Source organism: Micropterus salmoides, unplaced genomic scaffold (assembly GCF_014851395.1).
Source record: "Micropterus salmoides isolate LMB-PRFRI ecotype aquatic unplaced genomic scaffold, ASM1485139v1 Ms_hic_scaffold_16, whole genome shotgun sequence".
Taxonomy (NCBI): Eukaryota; Metazoa; Chordata; class Actinopteri; order Centrarchiformes; family Centrarchidae; genus Micropterus; species Micropterus salmoides.
In genome coordinates, this window is record NW_024040707.1 from 2588696 (window position 1) to 2613602 (window position 24907).

General features: G+C 41.5%; 2 protein-coding genes across 4 annotated transcripts in view; one reads left to right on the forward strand and one right to left on the reverse strand.

Moving 5' to 3' along the window:
- LOC119905050 (deoxyribonuclease-1-like 2) overlaps positions 1-5289 on the reverse strand; it is a 28183-nt gene extending 22894 nt beyond the window's left edge. The window contains exon 1 of one of the 2 annotated variants that reach the window (XM_038721753.1): positions 5139-5289. The gene's annotated coding sequence lies outside the window, so the exon portion shown is untranslated. The remainder of the gene's footprint in view (positions 1-5138) is intronic. The other variant, XM_038721750.1, reaches the window with a different exon arrangement.
- A 1601-nt stretch (positions 5290-6890) lies between these two features.
- On the forward strand, positions 6891-24493 carry snx21 (sorting nexin family member 21). 2 transcript variants are annotated; one of them, XM_038721748.1, is made up of 6 exons: positions 6892-7077; positions 14135-14453; positions 15577-15788; positions 16680-16821; positions 18126-18291; positions 20884-24493. In XM_038721748.1, exons 2-6 carry the CDS (start codon positions 14168-14170, stop codon positions 21374-21376), a joined length of 1299 nt encoding a protein of 432 aa, XP_038577676.1. In that variant the 5' UTR covers positions 6892-7077; positions 14135-14167; the 3' UTR covers positions 21377-24493. The 2 variants fall into 2 exon arrangements, with proteins under 2 accessions (XP_038577677.1, XP_038577676.1); XM_038721749.1 differs by lacking the exon at positions 16680-16821 and having other exon boundaries at positions 6891-7077; positions 18227-18291.
- The last annotated feature ends 414 nt before the right edge of the window (positions 24494-24907 follow it).

Consider the following 24907-nt stretch of genomic DNA (forward strand, 5'->3'; position numbering starts at 1 on the left):
ATTACATCACTGAACACAGAGATGTCACTCAGCGCTTTCGAGGAAAGTAGAACTGGACTGACTGGTGAGCTGCTGGTTCAAACATGTAAACATGCTGGCCGCCCGGCCGAGAGAACTGGGCAGACTGAACTGGTTTAATGGGACAGTATTCTGGCAGACTTCATCCATAGGTTCCCCGTTTCTGGGTGTACTCGTCCCTCAGTCAAAAACAGTGACGTAGTACGGTTTTTAAACATTTCCTTTGCTACCATGATTATCTTTATAGCCCTTGTCGTTTTTGGAGATATACTCTTTGCTTTGTCTTGAGCTTTGTCACGTGTCGTGCTGTCAAATACAGCAGACTCTGAGTTTGTCACAACTACATCATTAAAGTAATTCAGACCTTAACACACAATAACACCAAAATAATGACCACTGATCACATGAGTCACCAAAACTGTAAAAACAAATCAAGAATCAATGTTGATTTACCGTAAAACTTTGAATTGACCCTGCGTATATTTGGGACAGGCCTTTAATTCCTTTTGCACAAAACTAAAACTACTACGAAAACAGTTCATTTATTTTAAACGGTATTATCAGATCGCTCCTCGTCCTAATCAGGTCATCCTCAGAGGAAGGACGACGGTTTGGGTAGTTTTTTTGTAGCCTATTCGAATTAGAGTGAAACAGTTTAGGGACCACATGAGCTGTGGAAATAGCAAATATAAATGTGCAGATAAATGATACCAGAAGATGAAACCAACGGAAAAGCCGAGCTTGTGGCGATAAACTTGCAACAGAGACGAACACGCCTGAAGGTGAGCGAGCGGCTGTTAAAACCACGCATGGACTTACAAGCGGGTGAAGGCACATAAGGAAAAAAAAAAAGGCGAGCTCTTCTCTTTCTTTCGGCGTGTTGCTTGCGTGTTTGGCTAACAAGCAAAACCATACAAATAATCATTTTTGGACGCAGTCTTTTTACGAAAAGCATCGACTGAATTACTGGTTTGACTGGAGACATTTCGATGCTACTCGATACTTAAAAAAGGTATCGACACTCGATACCCATCCCGCGTCAGTACCGACTCCCCCATCCTTTACACAGGCCACAAAACATGCAACAACCCGTCTGATCCATAAATCCACTTTGAACGGGAAGACGAGGAAGATCCTGAACCGCAACAACAAACTTTCACTTTTGTTTCCCCGTTTGTTCCGGTTAAGCTTCTGCAAAACGGGACATCAGACGACTTCTAAAGTCAAGTCAAGTAGAACTTTATTTTCTCCAGAGGGACAAATAGTTTTGGAGCAGTAAAACAAAAAAAACTGTATGAACACAAAGATACCACAACACACATCCAATATCACACAAAGGTTATATCATAGGAGAAGTGAAAAGACACAATATAAGTTCTGTGTTTTAGTAGAACTAAGATAAAAGGTAATATTTACAAGCATGGTTGGTTTTACTGGCTGAGGATATGAAGGAGTGTTTGTATTGGTTGGTTTTGGCGTTCTTGGAGTGGGAACCTGAAGGCAGGGTCTGAAACCCAAGGTGCTGTCAGACAGGATGCATTCTGCTTTCTTCAACAGCTGTGTCTTATATAAAAATCAGACAGACTTTTCTGTTGAGTACCAGTGTTCACGTATCACCTTAGTTTAAGCATTTTTAACTTTAAGATTGAGAGACGCAAACTAAAATCAACAAAAAAGTCAATAAAACAGAGTCATCAGGGGCCTCTCAACACCGAAATTCACCAGCTTTCTCAGACAAAAAAGGCTTCTTTTGTTCTCCATAACATATTGGCGTTACAATCAAAGTTCAGCTTATTCTCAATTATAGCGTCCAAGTACTTATATGACTCTACGAATTCTACATCCTGACCGTTAATTTTAGTGTTGACAGCACACAATACACATATCCTCTTTTCTTTGTCACACTTAATTCCAAAAAAGGTTTCTTTACAAAGTGTGAACAATGCAACTCGCTTCAAAACCCACACACATACAAAACAAACAAAGTATAACGAGGAGACGCCTGAAGAGGCAGCTCAGAATACATTCATTTCAGTTGAGCCACAACACATTCACCCGTCATTTAGTCAAAGCGCGACAATTACGTTTTGGCCTTTTGACAAGTGCTGCAAAGACGCATTTCGTGTTGTGTGGCGGGTACGCAACGTTGTGCGTTGACGTATATCAATCCCACCACACCATCATCCTCCTGTCCAATAGAGAGCGCAAGTCCCGCCCCTTCCGGTGGACCAATAGGGGACCTCACGGAAAGAGACATCAACATGTTTTGATACCGTTTTAATTGGGCCCTGAATTACACACATGATGCCAATTAAAAAAATAATTTAAGTTAAAAAAGTCAGTTTGTCGTAAAACTGTTGACGCCTGCGTCGTCCACCGGCCTCGCGGGGTTGCTTTGGGCTTCTCATGTGAACAGACACAAGCGCTCCGTGAGTAAACGGAAGGCGCGCTATAGATAGTAACCATGGCAACGGCTCCTGTGCGCTACCGTATTCCTTCATAGCCTAGCTTAAAGTAAAACTATAAGTAACGTTGTTTGATAGGCTATAATATGTTTTTCATATAGCTGATAAATCTAGTCATGCAAACGCCCTCGTGTTAATGTTCCGATAACTGTTCAGTGAAGTCACAGGCGGCGAGGATCGGTCGCTCATCCATCTTCTTTGCCCGCTTGTCGCTACGCCTGTCGCAATGCCCGCACCTGCCTTCCTACACGCTCGCCTCTCATTGAAAATTAATTACGAGGCGCGTAAATCGCTTCCCGCGTGAAAAGGCCATAAGACTGTGAAAATACGTCATTACAGAGACAAACGTTGTGTCTGTGACGCCATAACGGTTCCTCTCAGTGGCCCAATCCCAATGGCCCCCCTAAACCATAAGCCCTGAACCCTAACGTCACGTGGTAAGTGATTGAGTACAGGAGGCTGTGAGGGTTCAAAATAATGTAAACACGAACGGGGCAGCGCTTTGCCACAATATCTCGTTACCTTGACGACGATGAAACCCGCTGCACGCTTTGTATTTTTGTGTTTTTGCCTGATTTATAAGTCCCGCAGGCTCTCGCCCTACAGCAGGGGTCGGAAAATAAGTCTGGTGTGTGTGATTAGCTCAGTTGGTGATGCACAGGACTCCCGTTCAGAAAGTTGTGTGTTCAATCCTTTTTTTCGTCCTTTTTCAAAAAAGTGATTGTGCAGAGATCGTGTTCATCACAGCGATTGGTCCACATCAACCTATGGACGCTTATTGTCGTGTGTCCCCAGTATCTCCAAGCAGAGGGAATTGTGTCAAACAAGCCAGAGACTCTTTTGAATTTCCTTCAGAACATTTCAAAGTAAAAGCTCTAACTTAAACATGACATAACGTACTCCTGCAAATATGTTCTCATGCTTTTATTTTGTAGGCACAATCACTTAAGAGGAAGTGATTATGTGAGTAACGTTTGCTGTCATGACTGAGATCTGTTTCAGCATTTAATTATTTTTTTTTTCTCTCTTGCCAGTGAGCCCTATTGCCGACCACCGCCCTACAGAGTGGATGAAAGTTAAATGTCAATCTAATTCTAAATTCAATGCACCGCTGTTCAAATACTAAATTAAATAGCTGCATAAGCGAAGTGCGTAATAAGGTGATTGCTTTCCTATGACTTCATGTGTTCTATGCACCATCTTAAATCTATGATAAGATAAATTCGAACAATTTTAACATCAGTGTTTGTTTCCATGCTTGTTTATTTACCGTGGTGGATTTTTCTCTCCCTTCCGGGTGTCCCCGTATTTCACGTCACAACGCTATGAACTGTGGGCAATTTCCTCAGGCAAAGTCTTACTTACAAAATGGGCTCAAAATGCCCGCGAGAGAGCCCTCGCACACTTTGACAGCCCTAAGGCCTCGCGGACTTCCCGGGAACGGGCCTCAAAGTCTGTGAGTGTGGACATGGAGATTGGGCTAGTGACCGAAGCGAACGTTAAGAGCTTCCTGCACTTTTTTGTTCCAGTTTGCCTCACCACAACATCCTGTCTGAACAGGAAGCACATCACGTGAAGAACCGGGAAGCCTTTTCACACCCTCAAGTTTCAGACTGGTTTGTATGTAAACTGGTGAGTTTGTTCTGAATGTGTCGCTCACTCACCAGTGAACTGTGGCTGACATCAAAGACTTTTAAGTCTGTTTTTGGATATTTAAACACTGTGTCGGTGCCATAACAAACTCTCCCACATATATTCTGCATTGCTCCAGTGGTTCATTTGGTTTGTGCTGGGAACAACATTTTTTTTTATAGCTGCACAGTACTTTCAAGATTGTGTTTTGTATTGTTGAAATCTTTGGAAACTCTGCAGGAATTTAAAACATTTAAAGGGAGTTTGAACAAAGTATTGGGTAGGATAGCTTCTTGAACTCATAGTGAGTTTTCACACGCTGTTGAATCCCAAATAAGAGAATCGATTCATCGAGAAAATGATTTTGATGATTGAAGTCATTTTTTAAAAGTACAATTACCAAGTGTCCCCAAACTGGCAGCTTCTCAACTGTGAGGATTTGCTGCTTTTCTTTATTATGTGACAATAAACTGAATATTTTCAGCTTTGGACAGTTGGGAAAAGAAGCAGTTCGATGATCGAAGATGTTAATCAATTACTCTGGAAAACAACTGGTAGATTAATGAATGATGAAACTAATCATTATTGGCAACTCTACATCACTTCATTTTCAACTTTAGTTTGCTAAAATACCAAATATTTCTGAAGTTTGTGTTTAAAATAATGCAAATCTACAATAATGAAGAAAACCTGAGAAAAAATATTTTGTGATGATAAAAGTAATATCTAAAAAGGTAAATTTAAAAAGTTTAAATTGAGAATTAAAGAGTTCACAGGTGAGTTTACAGGTGAATAAATCCAAGAAAGCAACATTTTAAGGACTCACACATGAAAATATAATGTGTTACACAGCACAAACATGGCACAACAACAGGACATGGCACTTAACTCTCAGCTTTAAAAACAACTTTTTAAAACTTTTAAAATCACACACACTTCAAAAGCAACGACACACTGAGCAGAACCAGCAGCAGTTACTGGTCCAGTCCCACTACAGAGCGCTGGCGCTGCTGGTTTTCTTACCTGTTCAGGTGAGCAGAGGTTCGACCGTTTGTTGAGTTTCCTGCTGCTTCTGTTGGGTGGAGGCTCTGCTGCTGCTGCTGATGTCACTTTAACACATTAGTGGTCAGGTTGGCCACGCCCTCCAATGCTGCTTCATTCAAGGCCCGTGGGAAAGTCAGGATTTAGGGGTTTTCTTCTTCTTTTTCTGGCGTCAGGGGAACAGAAATTATTCATTTTTCACATCATGTAACATTGCATAATGCTGCTTTTCTGTTGTATTGGTAGAAGTGAGACAACAGGATGACAAATGGTTGCTCATCAACCCATATGAACATGTCCACCAAAAAACCCCACAAGATTTAATAACAAATCAGGATTAATTTCCTTAATATTGAAAAAAAGTTATATTTTGTCATATATTTTGAAATTACTTAATCACTATCACACTTATTTCTATCATGTTAAAGTATAAAGACGCTTTTTCCAAAGCAACTTACAATTACTATATACATCAGGGATCACAAGCCTCGGGAGCAACTGGGGGTTAAGAGTCTTGCTCAGGGACATATTGGTGGACGGCAGTAGGAACTGACTTCGTTGAAGAAAACCTTCACCTCTCATCCGACAGCCTTCTTCAGTTCTGACTGGCTGGTTGGGAATCCCAGCTCTTTAACCTCTGTGGTGTCGTTATCAAAATGACGTATACCGCTTGGTTCGATCCTGGCTGTTACAACAACAGTTGTTATGGTCCTTGGAGACACCCAAGGCAGACAGGACAGCATTGTAAGTAGGGGATAAGTGGTGTTGCAAACCTCCTGCTCTATTAAGAGAGTGGGTCTCTCCACTCTGGTGTAAATGGCCTCCTTGACACCTCTTTCAAACATCCGTCCTTCATGTCCAAAATACGCACATACGTCCTCAAAGGTGGGTCTCTTATCCTTCAGATGTAAGTAAACTGCTGAGTCTAGACCTGAAGCTGTCCTTTCTGGGGCCATGCGTTTGTGTAGAGGTTGTTTCGTTTCTTGCACTGGACAGCATACACGAGATTATACGTGGATGAACCATCTCTAAACACGAGAGGAGGTCTGTGACACCACTTATTCAGCCTGGAGATCCAATACAATACTGTCCCTTCATCCCTTCCTAACAAATGCTTACATTTGTGAACAATCCCGAATCACTGGGCCATTTCAGGCCGAACCAGCCGGTTTTCCAGAATTTGTATTTTTCCATTTCTTATGTTCAACTTTAAATGATCTGCGACCGCACATTGAAGATATCTTCAACCAAGTCCAGTTGCCCTTGATTTTAAACTTCGTTGGATATATTTACATTGCATTGCATGTTTTCTTTTTGTGCAAATAAACCTTTCTCAAGGTTTCTTTCAAAAAGTGACAGGGACAAAATCAGCTATTTAAAAAAGTGGCGGGGACATGTCCCCTGCGTCCCCAGTGTAAGTGTCACCCACCAAAGCAAATTCCTTGTAAGAGTAAAAACTACTTGGCAGATTCTCATTCTGTTATTAAACTGCAGTGTTGCCACTTTTATGTCATTAGATATCATAGATAATCAAATGCGAGTTTACTCGAGAGCTCCATCTCAACCCTCTAACAAAATGCTTAAGTTAAAAACGTGTGTTGTCACCACATGGTTGGACTTTAAATTCCCCTCCTGTGCACAGTTTTCACCATCACTGCTCCTTACCGCCCCCTGCTGTACCGTACGAGGTAGTGCATTGCCTTATATGGGCACAGTCAGACATCCGGCCGGCCCCGCCTCCTCCTCCAGGCTGCAGCCGGGGATGGTCGCAGGAATCGGGATACAGTCAGCTGTGAGTGGACCCCACGAGCACCGACAGGAGCAGAGCCCGGCCGGGAGGTCCTGACCCGGAGCTTCACACGGTACATTCACCTGCTGACATGGACTAACAGGAGCGGAGACAGTCAGCTTCAAGCCCGGGGTGAGTTAATCCGAAATAAAAACAAACAGGGAGATAAAATAAAGTTAGTAAACAACAGCAAGTACACAAACTCTGTTAGCTTGTTTGCTAACTTTTCCACCGTTATAGCCGTTAGCAGCACAGACGGGTCACAGAAACAGGACTTTTCCTTTATTGTTTAGGTGTTTAGGGTGTAAAGTTTAAATGGTTGGATTAACTGGAGCTGTGAGAGTTAGCTTCAAGCACTGGGAGAGCTAGCTAACTTTAAATGAATAAACACCGGAGAGGAAAGTTGTGTTAGCTTGTTCGCTCACTTTACACTGCTCTCTAATGAGCTAACAGCATTAGCCTTTATCTCCACAGCACATTTATTCAACGTGTGTCTAAAGCTGGTGCATAGTTCAAGTTACTTACGTCGGTAATTTGGGTGTTAACCACCTAGTTAACAGACTAATACGCTGCCTTCACGGACGCCTCGTAGGTTTCTACTTCCTCTCCTTCTTGCAGTCATTTTGTCGTCGTTAAACGGTTTATTAAACAAATAATCAGCCGGCAGTTAGTGTACGACTAATCTGGGAGCTGATTACTAGTTTGTGCCATTGATAAAATAGGCTAAAGTTATGTTAGGGGAAGGTCCAGATCAAAAACCACTATGCCTAGAGCTGTCAGATCTGGACTAGATTGTTTCAGAGAGGCTGAAGAGTCTTTAAGTCACAGTTTCAGGTTTGTGAAACCTTTGTTCTATATGTGAAGACCACATTAAACCGGGTCCAGCTCCCACACCACCATGGAACTATGTTTTAAAGAAACTTTAGCCTCTCTGGGACCTTCTAGTCCAGATTTGACACTGGTTTTTGAACTGGATCTGGTTTAGTGTGGTGCACATGCTGAAAAAACAACAACACAAATTGTCCTTTTTTCTCAAAATTTTTAGCCTCTCTGGGACATATTTTTTGATCTGGACCTGGGTTTCCCTTAACTTTCCCCTTAAGCCTTCAACTGCCAAATCGGAAGTTAACTTCAGCGTTGGAAACATGTCATCCATCCATCGTCAACCGCTTATCCTGCGTACAGGGTCGCGGGGAGCTGGAGCCAATCCCAGCTTACATCGGGCGCAAGGCGGGGTGGAAAGATGTCAACGTTTTCTAATTACATCGTCCTAAATGTTATATTATTGTATCTTAAAGACTTGAGGTTCTCGCCGCAACATTTGTCATTTTGTTTGACATTTTATAGTCTAGCAACCTGTGACTTGAACTACTTTAATTGTGATTAAATGTGTTTCTGTTCACCCCCTGTCAAAATTCAGCACAACAATACAATGGAAGAGATTGTACTTTCTGAATTGTCTGGTGGATTCATTTGATATTAGGTATGTTAGCATCATGCATTCTGGCTGCAGATTAGATTTAAAATATCCACAAATGCATCAACCCTTTTGTTGCTTTGAATTTGGATCCTGTTGTACCATAAATAATAAGTTATTCAAGACAAAACCAAATCAGGAGCCTGTTAAAATCTTTACGATTATACATATTATATAACTGCTTTAGTCGGTTGAAATCAGTGTTATTTTAAGATGTCATAACTACTTTATCAGCTCTTAACCGCGCTTTAGTTCAGATTTGTCCTGGCACTTTTGTGTCCCAGAGTTGTAGGGAAGATAAACTCTCGCCGATGACTTCCAGGTGTTAGACGTCATTAAACTGAGAGACACCTGATGTGTTGAAAATGCTGAATCTCTGACTGAAGGATCCCGTGGCAGGCAGCCCCGCAGACCAAAGCCTCGCTGAGTGTTTTGTTTTCCTGGCTGCAGGCTGACTTAGCAAACCGCTGCATTATTAATGTGTGACATGATTTCCATTCAGAGAGGCTGCCAGCTCTGTAACTGGAGCCAGCGCAGCCGGCTGCCGTCTCTGCCGGGGTTTGTTTCAGATGTAGATCAGTGTGTCTGAACAGCTGAAATGTGATGACTATTTTTTTCTTAGTGAAACTGGATTGTGGAAGTGACCGCCTGATTGACCTTAAGACACTGAGACATAATAATAGAGTAGACTCTTATGGTGTCCCATAGTATTGACCTCTCTATACATCGATTACACAAAGCGTTAATCAGGCCCAGGGAAATCCTCTCTGTAGTATATCTTAACAAAGGCTCCCCTTAAGGCAGTGCTAGATAGTAGGGGTGCGGGAAAAAATCTGTACAGCACAGTATCGCAATATTTTCTGTGGCATTACTGTATCAATACACGGACACCAAGTATCTGTCTTTTATTATATAAATTGTACATGAGAATTTTACTTTTTTGCACTATAATAATAAAATCAATTGCTTTTTCAGTCCACTAGAAAAAGAGTTTTCCTTTGGGAACACAATCTGAAGTTGAAAAAAAGGTAATAATACATTGCAATATGTTTAAAATCGCAATAATATTGTAGCGTGACATAAGTATGGTGATAATATCGTATCGTGGGGCCTCTGGTGATTCCCACCCCTAGTGGAAAGTAACAAATACATTTACCACTACCGCATATAAAAAGCAAAGACACACTAAAGTCAGGCTGCAGCTAAGGATGATTTTAGTATTCAAAGCTTCTATAGATTATTTCAACGATTCATCGATGCGTCGTTTAAGAAGTGCCTGTGCTTGGCGGCGGCGGCGCCCCCCTGGTAACGGGATCAGATAGGTGATAGATGTTTATTGATCCTTTCGCAAATTCATAGCGTGTCGTACAGCAAACATCAGACCAACAACCAGACAACCGCTTTACAAACACAAACATCACCCGAGTGCTCTACAAGTTAATCTAAAGGCTCAGACTACACGACCTTCAGCGTCGCCAGATGGACGTGAGGTTCACACTACACAACTTGCCGTCTTGTGACGGGAGTCTTGAAGTTGTTCACACTACGTGACCGCTCGGTGACAGGGGGTCACACGCTACACGAGCCGACAGCGGTTCTGTCACCAGACGCTGGACTCCAAACAACATTATGTCAAGAGAACACCTGAAATGTCAAACGTGAAATGCGAAATGAGCGATCCTGCACACGAAACAGCTGTTGTTTGTTATGGGTGAAAGGATGGATCAGCACACGCAGGACACCCAGTTACTGTGAGGAAAATAAGTATTTGAACACCCTGCTATTTTGCAAGTTCTCCCACTTAGAAATCATGGAGGGGTCTGAAATTGTCATCGTAGGTGCATGTCCACTGTGAGAGACATAATCTAAAAAAAAATAATCCAGAAATCACAATGTATGATTTTTTAACTATTTATTTGTATGATACAGCTGCAAATAAGTATTTGAACACCTGTCTATCAGCTAGAATTCTGACTCTCAAAGACCTGTTAGTCTGCCTTCCTGCTGGGGAAAGGAAAAACATGTTTATAGAACATAACACACCATCACAGCAACCTCTCAGCTTCCATCGTGGTTGAAATGCAGAGAGAAACCTGTGGAAAAGACAACATATAGGACGTGTAAGACCAAATTCTTCTTGTTTTGTGAGCCAACGCTGCCACCTTGTGACAAAAAATTGTCATTAGCTTTTGTTTGCACTGAAAATCCATGTACATTAAATACTAGTTTCTGTTAATAAGATACACCAAGATAAAACTGTTGCAGTCCAGTAAAACAGTCCTGCAATAAATGATATCTTCATGAAGCTAGAAATATTTTTTGTAATTTGTAAAATGTCCTGTTCATGTGTTTTTTATCTCTTAATCTCCAAAATGGCTGTTTCACAGAATTAGCTGTGATTTATAATAATACAAATGTTGGTGTGATGCATTTCCATTTATAAAATTATTCTAATTCTTTGCACAATCTGGGAAATTTACCTACAAAATATTTTATTTCTGGAGCCACTGAAATCAAATTAAACGAGGTACCAACCAGCCCCACTGAAGACTGGACCGCTAATCATTTTAACCACAAACCGTATAAGGTCGTAACTGGTTCCTGCGTGCTGCGTTCATGGATGTTCTGAACGTAGTTCACCATCACGTCTCAGTTAGAGTGGAAGAAGCTGCAGTCGAGTACAGATGTTTAATAATGTCTGGCCTCCACAGATTCAGGTCCTTTCTGTAAAGAAGAAAATGTAATTATAACAAAAGCCAAACTAAACGGAACAACCACCTGACCTGCCATGAGATCGACCTTTACGAAGCTTATAATTTTCAGTCTCTGCTGATGTTCGGTCTGAGATGTGTTAAATAATATAATATGTGTAATGTCTTCTTAAGTTTCAGTGCCTCCATATTAATGAGCTGCTAGTTGACAAAAACAAGCAGAGAAGCCAAACACTTTAGAAAATTTACCAAACGTTTTATTCATCAGAGTAGCTACGACCTATGATTGTGCAGCTGCTCTTGTCACATCTTTGCCTCTTGCTTGGCCAAAGCCGTTACTGCTCCCTTTTCTAAAACTAATTACACATCTACAAAACTCAGCACACATTTAGAAATATCACATTCTGCACTGAAACACACACGAACACAGGAAGAACGTGCAAACTCCCCACAGAGAAGCCCATGGCTGGATTCAAACCTGCCTCACGAATTGAAATTTATTCATTATCAGGATGTAATACTCACTCACACACAGACAACACGATATCACGATAAAAACATTTCATATCATTCGATATCGATAATTATCACGATAAATATCTAATCATTTTGTCTTTGGCTGATTTTTGCTCCTGAATGTAAATAGAAGAAATTGTTTATGGTCAGAATGTGACGCTTGATGCCAAACAGTGGATCACTTATAAAGTCTGAGGTAGAAGAATTAAAACTACTATAACTATACCTACTACTGTATAAGTACTACTCTACACCACTATGTAACACGCGGCGTAATGCTCGCCTAGTGGCTAGTGTAATGTTAGAGACTCTCCAGGCAGTCACTGGACATAAAGCTGTGATGTAGAGACATGTAAAGTTTTAACTGTGCACTGTGAAAGATAAATGTCATACAGATCAGTAACGTCCCAGAACTGTCCTGAAAAACAATTTGAACTGTCCTGAAGTTAATGTAAAGCGTCCTAAAATCAAAATGTTGTTTCTTTCTTAAAGAAGTTACAGTAACTTCCTGTTTTATGGCAAATCATCGATTTTGGACGCCATGCCACGGGCACGCCGTTCCACGAAAACCCACCGTTCGCACAACTTTTAATCGTCAATGGGTTTAGATTGCACAGCACAAATCTGAAGTCGGTCGGACTAAATCCCCAGGAGGAGTTTGTTAAACTACAAAGTGTGTCAATCGCAAAAAAATACCATTAAATCCAAAATGGCCGACTTCCTGTTACACGTACCACAGAAATTTCATACACGTAGGTTAAACTTTGTACAGGGGCTGCTCTGTAGGGGGCGCTAGCGAGCCATTTTGCCACGCCCATGAGCGAAACCCATAAAATACTAAAATGATTTGCTGACTCTGAATTATGTGCAAAGTTTGGTGAGTTTTCGAGTATGTTTAGGCCCCCAAAATTGAGGTTACTCTCAGTTTCACACGTTTCGTGCTCGGGCCCTAATAAGGTTTAACTCGGGAGAGAGTGGGCTGAAATAGCAGACACACAGTTTCCAGTCTTCCAGCGGAGCGCTGATGTTGTTAAAAAGAAAATAAGTCCATTGACAGTGCTATGAAGACACTATTGTGTCCAAAGAGCAGATGAAGCTGGTGGCTCCTCCTGTGCTCTTTCTCTGACCCCGGCAGAAACCCGTAGGCTACTCTTCTCAGGAAAGTTAGGCTAATAATGACGGTTAAAAACAAGGCTAATAATAATAAAGGCTGCTAACGTCATAATGTTTTTCATGTAATTACTTGAATTTAACGATCTCCTCCTATCAAAGACTTGCATTAGGATCCTTTTCTTACATCAAGCCTTTACATTATGTTATATAATGAGACATTATCTAGCGTTACATCGCCTACAGCCTTTCTACTAACGAGTCTTTTGTCACCAAACGCAACGGTAGAATCAATTAAGTTCTGCCTGTTGACAATTTGTTGATTTTTTTGTAAAAGCAATTAAAGAGCAACGAGTCAGCAAACACTAGTTGGTGGAAAAGTAAAAGTTCTCCTGAAGTTAGGATGCTTCTGTAAAACAGGAACATCGACTCAGGAACTGTTCATCTGTAACGGCCTTTTTCCTAAATCAGTTCCTAACACGTATTACCATGGTTACCAAGCAGTTAGGATAGGATCTGCCCGTTAGGACCTTTCTGTAATACGGCCCCTGGACTTTCTTTCAGCAGGTTTTCTGCTCATGTTCAAAACTTTCTGCACATTCAGAATCTCGCATATCTTTGTTCTCTTATATGTCCAGAAGAAAATTGTAATATTTGGAGACTAACATCATTATTTAATGAGAATTCATGATATATTTAAAAAGTCTACCTGACCGATACTCTTTTGTGCTCCCCTTCAAGACTGTGCTGGTAGAAACTGCCACAGACATCTCAGCGCAGATGTTAACTTCTGCAGCTCACAGCCCCAAACAGAGCCAGATCTTCAGTGCTTCAGGTTTCAGATGTCTGCTGCTAGCGTCTCAGCGTCTCAGCGTCTCAGCGCGCGGGTTTCTTGTTCTGTGTTCGCTGGGCGGAGATGATTCTCGTCTACATTATCGCAATATAGATTTGTTTTTCACTCTTGGAGAAGATTGATGTGTGGCGCTAAACGCGAGCCTACACGGCGCGATTGAGAGGTCAGCAAGCCGTTTGTGCCTGAGAGGACAGATTGGACCTGTACCGCGGGAGCAGGTGAGCAGGTGAGGCCCACACAATCCTTTTCGTCCTAGAGGCGTCCTACAGAATATTTCTCTTTGTCCCAAACACATTTTCTATCGTCCCCAGGACGACAGGACGCCGTGAGTCTCGAGCCCCGCCTTCCCGTACATCATCTGTGATGGATTTGTAACCCAAACCCAGTATAATTTAGTTTGATCTTAAAACCCAAACAAAAACTGAACTGGATCCGAGCAGCTTTTAGATGATCAATAATCGTAACTGTCGGTTTATAGAAATAAAAAGTGAATGACTATCTGTTCCCCTGTTGCGTCTTTAGCCCCTCCCCCCCCTGCGGAGGCCAGGCGGCTTCATGGCGACCCGGCTGCTGGACCGTCTGAAGCGCTCGTTGTTTAAAGATGGTCAGGGAGCGGGACCTGAGCACGAAGCAGGAGGCGGACAGGAAGAGGAGGAGTTTAAAGAGGAGAGCTGGGAGGCGGAGCTGGAGGAGGAGGAGGAGTGTGTGACTGATCGGCTCGGGGGGACGCTGTGCTTCGACAGCGCCGGAGGAGGAGCCGAGGACGGAGCCGAGGGGTCGGGGCCGGACAGTGACTCCGACTTCCTGGGAGAGTCGATGGAGGAGGGGCTCAGCAGCACAGGTGAGGTGGTGTTCTGTTCATTTAACCATAACTGGATTGTAAAAAATGGCGGTTGTGATGTGACGTCACCCGCAGGTTTCTAAGAAGCTGTTTTGAAGCTCAAAGTGGGCGGGGCAGGTCGTCGGCATCTTGGCAGCGTGTCAGTCCTGGATAACCAAAACTGGGCAATGAGGCGGGTCGTGGGTGGAGCTTAGGTGACCGGTTGCTGAAACCACGGCCGCCTAGCTCGACTTTGCCAGGCTTAGTTAATGCTATGAAAGCTAAAGAAGCTAAGAAGGCTAGATGCTACTCTGCGTTGCTCGCCGGTGTCTTGCCAAAAAGCGATCGTCGTCCATAAATTGATTGTATCGCCACAACATAACCTTACAGATGTTTTAATCTGGATGAAACAGTCATAACATGCAAATGCACATAACTTTACGTAGGTGGTAATAGCAAAGGTATGTGTTTGTGTAACCTAATAATCACAGTAATGGCCAAAGGAGTGTTTTTATAGCATAATCAGATATTTATGTGATTATAGGCGATACTGTAGTATTCTGTTCTGCTCTGTGTCCTGGATAATAACTAATCAAGTCCTTTTTAGCAGTTTAAATATCTTCAGAGGCGATCAGTTATTTGCAGATGGTCAGTTATTGGCGTTGGACTGGCTGGAGGGGGGGGAAAAAAAGAAGCTCAGAGATTAAGAAAAGATCATCCTGAAGTCAGACAGCAGACAAAGGCAGACTGTCTGCACATGACTGATACAAGCAGTCTGTGTTTGCTGTTGAATAACACGTCTGTTTGCATCTGTGGTTCTTGCGTTTGGTCCAGTGATTTACATTTATTCATTTTAGCCGACGCTTTGTATCCAAAGCGACTTACAGTTGCCATATATGTCAGAGGTCGCACGCCTCTGGAGCAACGAGGGGTTAAGTGTCTTGCTCAGGGACATATTGGTGGATGTGTCACCGTGGGGAGTTGAACCCGGGTCTCTCACACCAAAGGCTGCGCCGTCACCACCCCGACGATACTGTTAAAAAATAAAAGAAGTTCGTTCTGACTCTGCTTCTTTTTGTCTTTGCAAGAAATACACGTGTGTAGTAGATCGTCATGTGACCCGTCTCTCACCTCTCCTGTGTAGACACCAGTCCCGTGGGCGTGTCTCCGGTAGCCCCCTCCCCCTCCTCCTCCTCCTCCTCCTCCCTGCTGACTCGGCAGCTTCAGGAGAGCTGGAGGAGCCTGCGTGGACTCGGAGGAGGAAGCCCCGCCCCCGCTGGGAGGCGGCTGACGGACAACTTGTTGTTTGAGGTGACGGACGCCAGCGTGGTGCAGGACAGCTCCTCTAAATATGTGGTGAGTTCAAACAGCCCGGGAGTGGGGCGGGTAGAGACCAGAATGTCTAATGCAGGTCATGCAGGAACTCAGGCGCTTGAGCTGTGATTAAAATAGCTTTAAATAATGTTGTCTTCAGTTTTAATGACCTTTTTAGCTTTGTAGTTTTAATATTTCTTCTTGACGTTCCCTCCAGACATTTCCATCAGCTCTACGCAGGGTTTGATGTGATCCTACTGATCTTAAACACTAGTGGGATTTATCAAGTTTGGTGTCAGTCCTTCAGAATAAAAGAGCGAGGGCTCCTTCTAGAGCAGCTGTTGAGAGATAAAGATGAAAATGAAGCACAGTATTGCCTGTGTCTAACATCCAGTTATATTTACATAATAAAACAAGGATTGTGTGGTTTTTATTTTTTTTTGTATTTTATTGTCTTTGTTTCGTAGTAGACAGCAAAGACGGCCACAAAAAATTATATTTGTAATTCTTATTATGTAATACATCAAGATCGTCACACAGTTGAAAGGAAATTATGAGCCAGTGAGGAAAAAAGTTGGGGTTTTGTCGTTGAGAATTGATCAGACTCAGCTTTATTAGCCTTGTATGAGAACGCATATAAGGAATGTGACTTCGGTTCTCAGTTGCTATCAATGTAGACAATCAAACTGATTAAGTCACTTTTACGATTGAACATGAATGCACCACTTCAGCAGACTTCTATCAATCTGCACTTTTAGCTTCATTTCCAGCCAGTGTGACATTTAAAACATCACAAACACCCATTCATCAATACCAAAGAAAAGCCCTGACACTTCCTGAATATGCAGAAAAGCCTGAAACAGAAAGATTTTTAATTAAATGACCACACAAGAGCTCCTACAGAGGAGAAGATTTAGCACTGTCTCTCTCCAGCTGTACACCATCCATGTGATCCAGTCTGGCGGCAGCGATAAGACGCCAGCCATCATCACACGCAGATACTCCGACTTCCAGCGGCTCCACGCCACGCTGCGCCGTAACCACGGAGTCCAGATGGAGCGTGTCTGTTTCCCACGTAAGTAGAATTGATATCATCTGTCCTAACATGAAGCCATGTTGTTTTTAACACTCAGAGAATCACACTGTTAGCAGGGGTAAGGCCAATTCATACAACGTGCGGCGGGTCACTGCAATGACGCCGCCAAAACACTAGTTGGTGGAGGCGTATCTGTGTTCCACTGTGCTGCGGTTCATCTTCGTTGCTGTAGGCTACTACAAACTGTGGCGACTGAACCTGAGCGGATCATGTTTGAGTCGGAGCTGATCGATGTTGAACGGTGAAATTACTAAAACGCAGAAACGAGAGAAGGCATCGGAGGAGACGGTGTGTACGACCCTTAGACCGGTCGAGGCAGAGGCCGAGCCGGAAATGCGATGCTACCAAGCCGACCAATCATAGTTCTTGCCGTCTGCTTTTTGGGGAGGTGCGCAGCTATGGAGGAATGATCCTGACAAATTCAGAAATAAATTCAGAAATAAATAAATGCTTAATAAATAAATAAGCATCTGATTAAATGCACAAAAAAATAAGTAGATAAATAAATGTAGGCAGTAATTAAATTATACAATAAAAAAATAAATGTATACATCTATTTTAATTAGCTTCTTTATTTATTCACCTTTGTAATAATTGTTTATTTATTTATTGTCCGTTATAATATATGACGTGTGAGTTATAGTTGACCTCTGACTGCTGAGAAGTTCACCCCTTGAGACACAGCCCCTCCTCATTTGCATAATAAGGCAGAAATGCATAGAGAAATGTAAAGAGGGGCAGAAATAAATACCGTTGTGGAAATAAATAGGGTAGAAATGCAAAAAATAATAAAGAATAAAACAGACAAAAATATTAAAACACACATAAATAAATACATTTAAAAAATAATTTATTAATAAATAAAGTTGAAGATTATAACGGGCAATAAATAAATAAGGTAATTATTACAAAGATGAATAAGTAGAGAAGCTAATTAAAATAGATGTATACATTTATGTCTCCTTGTATAATTTAATTACTGCCTGCATTTATTTATCTACTTTATTTTTTGTGCATTTAATCGGATGCTTATTTATTTATTGAACATTTATTTATTTATGAATTTGTCAGGATCAGTCCTCCATACGCATCAGGATACGGGGTAGATTTGACACAGAAGTACAAACTAGCCTGTAGTTACAACAGAGAGACCTCATTAAAAAAGAGGTTTAATGCGGAAGGTGTGACCTAAAGGTAACTTTGCTGCCATGCCTGTTTCCTATTTACTGCTGCAGTTATAAATCACTTAATCCTGACCTACTTCCTGTTTTTAATCTCTGCAGGAAAGAAGCTGCGTAAGAACTTCACCGCGGAGACGATCGCCAAGCGGAGCCGGGCCTTTGAACAGTATCTGTCTCACCTGTGTTCCCTGTCTGCCCTGCAGGGGGCGCTGTGTGTCCGACAGTTCTTCTACCTGACTGACCTGCAGACCGGACAGGTGCTCATCAGGTAACCGATACACTGATATAAACTTTGATTCGAACCTCAGACTAATCTGAGCATCAGAGCTGTCCAGTGAGAATGTGGATCTGCCTCTAACAAGTTAAAACTTAAGTTTATGCTCAAGCTGAATATCGATATTGCGTGTGACACATTTTTACTTTTCTCTATGATAAATTAAATAGCTTCAGGTTTAATTGAACTTGAGAAGGTTTCACAGGACCAGAATGTGTTTTGGCCCGTCCCTCCAAACCGATCACCTTGTCCCCCAGAAAGAATGACAAAAATAATATAATTAGGTTATATATTCCCCCAAAAAACACAAAAAACCCCCCGCAAAATAAAGCTGCTTTAGAGATATTTATAGTATTTTAATACCCTACTGTGGCACTACATTTATTGTCAATTGTCCGCGTAAATAATTGCACATACATTTAAATATATAGTATTTCTTCAACTCTTTGATATTGATCCAATTTGAATTTTTTTCTTATTGAATTGTTGAGTTTTTATTCATCCACCACATGATTACACACTGTTTCTGATGACGAATGGCACTTGAATCGTATAACACAGAATTCAGAAAAGGTTCAATGGAAAACATGCAATTTGGGGGAAAAAAATAATGAGTAATCTGGCAAAAAATTTAAACAAATTTCATGTGGCTCTATCCAAGATCTCATCGCCCAATATCTGAATGTAGCATAGCTGTTCTAAGCTCCATCAGGAGTTAATAACTTTAGCAGTAAAAATGTTTTAAGAGGAACGGAGAATGTGGCGAACCTAAACAGATAAAGTATCCCTAACATGCCCGCTCCACGACACTAGCAGTTTCAGGGTCTACCAACCCCACTTGGAAAAACAAATCCTAGTGAAAACACTGGACTATGAGTTGAAATTTGCTCCCATAATATAAATTTTACATAATATAAATTAGCCGAAGTGCGTCTTTGACTTTTGTTCCTACAGTCAACTCTGGGTCCCATTTTTATTCAAAGCTTCTATGTTTTGAATTTTAACGAATGAGCTAAAACTGAACTGAGCTGTATGTAACTGTTGATCCTAATTAGTAGTGGTGCAAAACTCACAGTTCGGATCATGTCCCGTTTTTTTTCGGATCAGCAAAACAAAAGGTTTGGGTAAAATTCATTATATATATTTTTGTGCGCCTGACCTCTGCCGACAGCAGTGAACGTAACGCTCCAGTTCACATCAAAGGGAAAACGAAATGAAGCCCTCAGCTGTGTGGGAGCACTTTTAAACTGAGTGATGACAGCAGGAGTGTGGAAGTGATGCCGTTTATTCATTTTACAATTGATTAATTTCTTTACAAATCAAAACAGTCAAATTTCCCACATTTCAAAATTAATTAGTAGCTGAACTGTTGGCTGGAAACAAACAACAACATATTGAACACATCTAAATAATTATATGAGGCCGATTGTAGAAGAAGAGCATTTAGTTGCAATAATAAAAGTGAATTTTGCATAATAACGTGTTGGTGCAGTGGATAAGACGCATGCCTTTGGTGGGAGAGACCCGGGTTCAGATCACTGTTAAACATCAATATGTCTGATAGGGCTGAAACAATTCATTACTAAATTGCATCGACACAAATTCTTTGTGTAATCCATATAACTACATAGCACACTGTTTTACATGGACATTTATTACCGTCGCACATCGCGCTTAAACTGTTGCCGTCAACACGACGTGATTATGATGGCGCTGTTTGCAAAGTGGAGGAAGAGAGTGAAAATAGCGAGGGACGAAGAAGAAAGTGTCCAAAGTCTGGGGTTATTTCCATCTAAAGAAAACAACACAACTCTGTAATGTCACAGTGCGTCCACCGTAAAATGAAACTTAATGTCGCCTCGGCAACAGCACGACGGCGCCTGATCAGAAAGCAGCCGTGAGTTTGTGTTGTAAGGTCGCAGTCATGAGTTAACTGGGTGTCGGGGAGCTGCACCTCAGTATAACTTGTAGCACTCGGGTGATGTTTGTGTTGGTAAAGCAGTTGTCTGGTTGTTGGTCTGACGTTGTGTATGTTACTTTAAAAAGTAACAGTGGCAGTGAAGGTTTTTCTCACACTGTGATGGTTAAACTTTGTAATCAATCCACAGTTCACAGGGGGGTATTAAAAAAAAATAAAAAAAAGGATCTTCTAAATCTGTACAGATCACGTATCAACCACAATGTGTTGCACCACTACTAACTAACGTAGCTTAAAGATTTATTCTACCAGCAGTAACCCTCAATAACGTACCCGACAAATAAGCAGTATTTAATAGAGAAGCACTATCAATAAAGAATCCTACAGATAAACGTCCTGATTCAGAGATGAGGTAAAGAAATCCTACAGGCAGAGAGCCTGAATGCTTCCTGAGCCAATGAATGAACGGAAACTAAAACAGCTGGTTAGTTTGAATTCATATTTGATTTCTGAAATTAAAATGTCGTTAAAAGTTGAAACTTTGACTAATTTCAGCTGCAAATGTCCTATAAAATCATTTCTTGAACCATTAGGTTTATTTTTAACTCCCCTGTGAAAGAGTCGCAGCTTCAGTGTTTGGTGTTTTGAGTTTGTCTTGTCTCGTTGAGGGTGGGACGTTACCAGGATGCCTTGGGGCCGCTGCTCAATGCCAAGAGGCTGCAACACAAACTGGGCTGGGAATGTTATTATGACAACCAGGCTCAGGCCCCGCCTCCGGCCTCCTCCCATTGGTTCTTCACCCTGGTGGGGCTGTCGTGGTGTTTCCAGGAAGTGGACCAGCTGGAGGAGGCGCGTGATCACTGTGACCACGCCCTTCGTGTTCTGACCCCGGCCGAGACTCAGGCCGACACAGCAGAGGAGAGGCCCCTTCCACGCGAGGATAAACCCGTGTCGCAGCCGCATGTCGACAGGCCACACCCCCTCCTGATGCCGCTGCTGCGGGTGGTGGTTCGGCTGTCGTGGCAGACGGGGAGAGACAAGCGGCATTGGGAAGAGCTTCTGCACCAGCTGGAGGAGCGGTGGGTGGGGCTAGACAATCAGCCGACCATCAAAGAGTTTCTAGTCAAACACAACCTGGAGGAGAGCGAGGGGGAGGGCTAGGACACACACACACACACACACACACACACACACACACACACACACACACACACACACACACACAGCAGAGTTCAATCACTACAACAGGAAGGCTGCAGAAAAAACATCTGCGCTTCCGAGAATAAAGTTTAAATATTTGGGAAAAAGTTGTCATTTCAAGAAAAAAGACGAGAAGAGCTTAAGTCCCTCCCACTTCTGCTTCCGCCCAATGGGAATGTACGGTAGCTTCAGTAGCATTAACTTCAGTCATTGAGAGAAACGGGGACTTTTGGTGTTTGTGGTCTTTCTAATTTTCACAGTCTTCAACAGTTTTACGACAAACTTTCTTGACATATATTCTCTTTTAAACTGACAAACATCGTGTGTGTAATTCAGGACACAATTCAAACTGGATAAAAATTCAGTTGGCTCTCAACGTAAATCTTTTTCCCCAAAATAAGGTCCCATGTTGGTCCAACGGAAGGGGAGGGACTTACGCTCTCTATAGTATTACTACAGGTCAAAATCTTCAGAGTGCCTGTTAAAAGACTTCCCGCAGCTACAGGTCGCACAGTAATATTCAGTTCACGCCTCTACAGTTTATCACAGAGTAAAGGAATTAATGCACAACTTTCCAAATCCACCTTTAGGATCGTCTCTTTGGCACTTTTCAGGATTATTTCCTGGATATGCGATGCTGTGGTTAACATTTCAGTTTAGATTTGAGGGAACAAAATCATTTTATTGCACTTTTTTAATCATAAATGTGTATTGGATGTTTGTAACATACAGCAGGCGATTTAAATGCAAGCTTTGTCAGTATGTAATAATCCGCTGTTAAAACAGAGAATTAAATCATCTCTAAATCTTTTATCAGCTGGAATCACAAAAGCACTGATTGAGCTTTTCTCCTCCTGCACGGGTCAGCTGACAGACATGTGTCTGACTCGATCATTAGGTTCGTGTTTTCAGGGGAAAATAATGATAAATGCTTGTTTTGTTTTGTTTTTTACATGGATTGGATGACTAGATAAAGGGATTAAAATAGATCTGAGGACTTAATTTCACTTAAATTTACATAAGCAAAGTCAAAATGTCATTTTGAAGCTGGTTTTCTGACTCTTCTTAGCGGAAGAACAGACTTACTCCTGGTTTAAAACAAGTGATTTAAATAAGGGACGAAACATTAACACATAAGGGAAATTATAAAGCGAGGCATTGGACAGACATTATAGACTATGCACATGTACAGATTTATGCATTAACCCTGTGATCACTTCATAGTAAGCTGCTGACCGGAGGACATAACCCCATATTTTAGTTTAGTTGACATCTAAACTCTGCATTTATTAATTTAAAGGCTTTTTTTTTTTTTTACCTGGAAAAAGGTAAAATAAGGCTCGTACGACAGGTCTGGTGCCTCAGAAGTGCCTCAGAAGAACAAATCTGTTCAAGCATTAATTAATATTCCTGGTAGTTTGGACACAGATGGAAAACAACAAATATTTTTAGCAGTTAAAGGAATCTAATGAGTATTGCTGTCATTTCAATGCTGTGGCTTATTCCTACAACAATTTCTCCTCAATCGTTCGTAAGTGCCACTGAAGAATGAATAGTTTGTTCAAGTGTTTCTTGCACGAAGCCCATTATATTCCCAAAAGTAGTTTGGACGTAAAGAAACAACAAATATTTGAGCGGATAAATTAATCTGATGTGGTTCAGACCCGCAAACTGAATGTAAAATCCAGCTTTGGCTTGTTTCTGCATGTGTTTTTATTTCAATGCTGCACAATTGTGAAATCCTTAGTAACTCTTGGTGTTTTTACGTGGACTAAAGGTCAAACTCTGAGGGGCCTTTAGGGACATTATTCACAATTAACCTGCATTTACATGTACTTTTCCTCACATACATATATGAAGCCAGACTCATTCACATATTGTACCGTGTTGTGTATGTGAGAGGAAAAATACATGTGCATTGTAATTCTGAATAATTTCCCCAACAGCCCCTCATATAAAACGGTCACTCGTTATTTTATATTTCATATGCATGGTAATTATTACCAATGTCCCGAACGGCTCCTCACACGAATGGGTCGCTTTTCATTTCATATTTTAGATGCATGGTAATTAAAAATAATGCCCATAACTGCCCCTCATATTAAATGGTCACTTTTCTTTTCATATGCATGGTAGTTATAAATAATTTCTGTAACTGCCCCTCATATTAAACGGTCACTTTTCTTTTCATATTTCATATGCATGGTAATTAAAAATAATGCCCATAACTGCCCCTCATATTAAATGGTCACTTTTCTTTTCATATGCATGGTAGTTATAAATAATTTCTGTAACTGCCCCTCATATTAAATGGTCACTTTTCTTTTCATATGCATGGTAGTTATAAATAATTTCTGTAACTGCCCCTCATATTAAATGGTCACTTTTCTTTTCATATGCATGGTAGTTATAAATAATTTCTGTAACAGCCCCTCATATTAAACGGTCACTTTTCTTTTCATATTTCATATGCATGGTAATTAAAAATAATGCCCATAACTGCCCCTCATATTAAATGGTCACTTTTCTTTTCATATGCATGGTAGTTATAAATAATTTCTGTAACGGCCCCTCATATTAAATGGTCACTTTTCTTTTCATATGCATGGTAGTTATAAATAATTTCTGTAACTGCTCCTCATATTAAATGGTCACTTTTCTTTTCATATTTCAGGTGTGTGGTAATTATAAATAATGTCCCTATCAGCGGACAAACTGTCACTTTTCATGTGCACTAAATTTCTTCAGACTCATTTGAATTGACGTAATGTAACGCACACATCTCCAGTTCACATGATGTGATGTACAGCATGTGAGGGGGTTTTGTTGTTTTAGTTTTTTTGCGTTTGTTGTGTTTCAGTCGGAGAAGTTTGTGTGTTCGGCTGCATTTCCACTGAAACCCAAACAGAATTTAAAACTGCAGTTTACAACAAGCAGCTCTTATCTGTCAAAGGGTCACCGGTGGAGATGCAGCCTGTGTGGAGTATTTAAAATGTGGATCGAACTGTAGCGGCGATACTGCTTCATAGAGCTTTATACAAGTATATTTTATGGAATAAATTTGTTACAAATTTTGGATTTCTGTTCTCATTATTCTTTTGTGTTTGACCTTCAGTGGAAACCAATGACGGGCAGCTGACGTCGAGGCTGTAACACCGTGTTGTTTTCAAATTACAGAAATGTGAGGCCTTGCGCCGTGGAAAGGAGTTTTTGCTCTCTCTCTCTCTCGTCTCCTTTCCTTGTCTTTTCTCTCGTCTCCTCTCTCCTTTACTCTTCTCCTTGTCTCCTATCTCTTGTGTCCTCTCGTCTCCTCTCATGTCTTCCCTCTTGTCTCCTCCATTGTCTACTCTCGTGTCCTCTCTTGTCTCCACCCTCCTTGTCTCCTCTTCTTGCCTCCTCTCTTGTCTCCACCCTCTTTTCTCCTCCATTGTCTTCCCTCTTGTCTCCTCCGTTGTCTCCCCTCGTGTCCTCTCTCTTGCCTCCTCTGTTGTC